The 4,158-nt window shown below is 31.6% G+C and overlaps 1 protein-coding gene across 1 annotated transcript in view; it reads left to right on the forward strand.

Annotated features, from left to right (window-relative positions):
• The first annotated feature begins 240 nt into the window (after nucleotides 1-240).
• Nucleotides 241-4,158, forward strand: part of LOC135196623 (multidrug resistance-associated protein 1-like) — a 124,734-nt gene continuing 120,816 nt past the window's right edge. Inside the window, exons 1-2 of the mRNA XM_064223463.1 lie at nucleotides 241-664; nucleotides 3,717-3,937. Of these exons, the coding sequence (XP_064079533.1) occupies nucleotides 643-664; nucleotides 3,717-3,937 (243 nt within the window). The 5' untranslated portion in view covers nucleotides 241-642. The remainder of the gene's footprint in view (nucleotides 665-3,716; nucleotides 3,938-4,158) is intronic.

Below are 4,158 nucleotides of genomic sequence, written 5' to 3' on the forward strand. Positions count from 1 at the left end.
TTTAAGGATGTTCATCTGGATGTGTTGTAAGGCAAAACAAACAAATTGGCACTATAATTTATGGAGTTGTTTGTAGATTAATTTCAGTTGGGATAAGGTATTTTGTTTGTTTTATACATTGGTTTTATTACAATTTGACAGCATCATTACAAATTATAATTTATCAAGCCATTCCTCATGGGTAGTAAATTTTAAAATTTAATGTGCAGTACTATACATTTTTAAGACTGTTTATGCTATGAAATTCAGAACATCTTGAAAAAAAAGTCAGATGTTTGCATTATAATTGTGTGGGTGTTACAGATCATGTTATACATGTAATGATATATGTACTGTATACTGTATTTGGGATATGTATTTATTTTAACCCCTCTCTTGACTCCCTAATAAGATCAGTTTTGTAGTAAATGAATAAGATTGAATGCCATTCTTTTGATTTTCAGCACTTTTCATCCTGACCGGAGCTTTTTCTTTGTACTTTGGTACTCTTATGGCCGGGGCAAAACTTCATTCCGACATTCTCAGCAATGTTATGCATTTGCCAATGAGTTTTTTCGATACAAATCCTGTTGGTCGTTTGATTAACCGATTCAGCAAAGATGTTGATACACTTGACAGTGTTTTGCCTTGGACTCTTCGCTCATGGCTGATGTGTTTCATTACGGTATGTAACTACTATTACCTCCAGAATTTGAAACAGACATGTAAAATTGTCTGTATTTTTGTATGCATGCCACTGAGAAATTTTGCATGATTTTTTTCTCCTGCTTACCCACAGTGTTTTGGTTTCATTTGATTTGCTATAAGATGTGAGTTAAAAGGAGCTCCTTTGACCAGGTGGAAGGTGTTTTTAGCTTTTTAACATTGCTGATTTGGTAAAAATGGCATTAGGGTTTAAATTTACTTTTGCCTATGAACATATCCTGGTAGATACATTGTATACTATATGTATATAGTTTAAATATATGCTGTAATTAGATTTCAAAACAGTGCACAAGTTTTTTTTTATTGTCATGCATTATACATCAAGAGAGGTGTGACTGAGAATCAACCTTAGAAAAACAAAAATAGTGAAAACAGAGTTTATGCCAAGTTGCAAAGGGATTTGTATATAGAAAATAATGAGGTTGAATCTTTCAAATATTAAAGAGCATTCATATCCAGTATAGTGAGGAGTGAGAGATGTGTATTTCTGGTGATGGAAGTTCACTCTCGATGTGGTTTGGAAGTCACGTAAAACCGTTTGTCCCGTTGCTGAATAACCACTGGTTCCATGTAATGTAAAAACACAATAAAAACAAAACAAACAAACATATCCAGTACAGGATGAGAATTATGAGACAGAATGCTAGAGATGAGTAAAAATTTTTGAAAAATAAAGCACAGGAAAGAAATGAGTGCTGGTGTTTGAGTTAATGATGATGATGACACAAGCCAAGAAGTTATGAGTTTTAAGTTTTGTAAGGAATTTGCTAAGGTATATAATGTTGCTTTCATACCAGAAGTACTGTAGTATACCAGAGACCCACCATTATAGTTTAGATGTGTACAGTTATTTCTAAGCTCTGCCTCAGGTTATTCTTTGCATAATTTGATAAGGGAAAATATCTCCTAAGTATATTGTAGATTCTGGAATGCCTTGAAAGATGTTCTTTCTTTTGAGCTTAAGTAATATTTGTAGGTGACATGAAAGTAGTATGTAATGAGAGCATTATTTTTGAGATGTAGGATGCAGTAAATACACATGAGAACTGTGGCTCATTCTCTTATGGTATGCATGTTCAGGTTGTCATTATTCTCCTCTCTTTTTACATTTGAATTCTGTATCTTTCTGTCTTCATATTATTATGTATTTGAAGTGTTAAAATGTACATAAATCAGATAGTGTTATACAGGAAAATTAACTAGTAACTATAATAGTAAAAACCACTAAATCATGAATATTGTAAGGAAATAAATGAATTACGTTAAGCATGTACTATATTTATAGCACTAATTGAAAGAAATACAGTTGAATGCAAGTGGGGAACTAGAATCGGCAGATAGTATTGGAAGCACTATAAGAGATACATGTGTGTGTGTGTGTGTGTGTGGTGTGTTAGTGAATGACTAGTGGCAAAAACATGGTTCAAGACATACTGTATGCTGGTATTAATGGCATAGATGAAATTTTGAGAAGGAAATTGTCCTATTTTAAATTATGATTTACTCATGGTATTATGTTTTTATGCCTATGATTTTTAGCTTAATTACCACATGGCAAATACATACTGTCCTTTGACATAGAAGGTAGTTGTAAATAGTTCAAGAGCTTTTTCTTGTGTGTTGTGTGCTTAATGGTTGATTTTGTGATATGATGTTCTTATCTAATTCTTCAGACTTCCAAGCAGGTATAGGTCTCAAATGAAAGTATATCGCGTACATCATATAAATAGAAAAAGTAGAATACTTATTCAACTGTACATTGTTCTGTATTTAGTAATCAGTTAGCCCTTTAAGATTCCAGGGTTGTACCAGAACTTGTCTTGCAAATAATACTGACCCCGTCCCCTTGGGTATAGCTTTGGGGGTTTTTTTTTTTTTTTTTTTTTTTTTTGAGCTGGAAAGACAAAAATCAGGTAAAAAATGGTGTTAATCGTAATCTTAAAGGGTTAAGAACAGAACATATACACAAACCTTATATTAACTAAACAACTTAATAATAATGATGATGATGATAACTATCTAAAATGAAAATAATGATAATAACAACAGTAACTATATCACCATTTGAATAAAAATCACATAGGTTTATATAGAATAACTATTTTTATAAGTTTTGTTGTTTTTGTTACTAAGATTATATCACAAATTGTAATATCTTTCCTTAAGCAATCATTAGTCATTGTAACTGAGAAAAATTCTAGTAGTTTAAGAGGGACTTCTGCTCAGAATAAATATTCCCATTCCTTAAAAAGAATGATTGATGTACTTGTGGCATGGGAGCAGAAAGAAAGCCACAGTCAGGATTCTTTGTCATTTCATTTTGTAAAGCAGTACTGCATTTGATGCATGAGAGATTCAATAGATACTTTTAATTTTTATTTATTTATTTTTTTTATTTATTGTATATATTATGTAAAGAATTCATCATATACCTTTACTCATTCTTACTAATTCTGCCATTAGTTTTGTGATCTGTAGGATATTTAATTAACTGGGTTGCAAATTGCATAAAAAAATACTTGTCTCAATTGCATTATATTTTTAAGTTAAATGAAAATTTAACTTAAAATAATAATTATCACATTATTATTTTTGTTTTGCTAAACACATTAATATCCACCCACTAAAAGTAGTTTACAAAAATGAAGTGTATGTAGTTGAATGTAATATTGGACAAAGTTTTTCCAAAAGATTATATAGATTATTTTGATAGGGTAGGGGCTCTACAATATTGTAATTCTTTTGCATGATCCCTTATATGTATGCTGTATTGCATTTTCTTGCTTCTGTTTTGTGTCTTGAAATTATGCTAGTTTGCTGTACTTCAGAATGCTCCTTTTGGTTTGTCAGTCTATATTAAGAATGTGTTAGAGGTTTGGAACTTGTTAAATTGTAACTGAGGTTTGGAACTTGTTAAATTGACAGTTATGCTAGTTACATCTGGTCAGATTTTACCGTGTATTATTTGATATGTTGTACTGGGGTATACCACATCCTTGCACATGTTTCAGTTGTTGGAGCTATTGCAGCTGATCTACAAGGATTGCTTCATATGGCAAAGGCTGCCAAAAGATTACATAACCATTTGATAGCCTCAGTAATGAGGCAGCCGCAGTTTTTCTTTGATGTACGGCCAGTGGGGCGGATTCTTAATAGGTTTTCCTCAGATATAGATGCCGTTGACATAAAACTACCCGATAATCTTCTTGACTTTGCTTGGTGTGTCATGGATGTAAGTTTTTTTTTTCCCCTTTCTTTTAAATGTCTGTAGCTTTGCTGTTTGAATGTGATCTTTTGTCAGTTTTATTCTTGTACAAGTTATTGATCAGCATCTTTAAGACTATTTAAGTTGTAAAAAAACAATTTAATTTTTTCATGTGAACCCATTTCTTATATTTAGCCCAATTTAGGTTAGCAATCCATCCAGACATTTCAATCTCTGAAAGAGAATGG

Source organism: Macrobrachium nipponense, chromosome 18, assembly GCF_015104395.2.
Source record: "Macrobrachium nipponense isolate FS-2020 chromosome 18, ASM1510439v2, whole genome shotgun sequence".
Taxonomy (NCBI): domain Eukaryota; kingdom Metazoa; phylum Arthropoda; class Malacostraca; order Decapoda; family Palaemonidae; genus Macrobrachium; species Macrobrachium nipponense.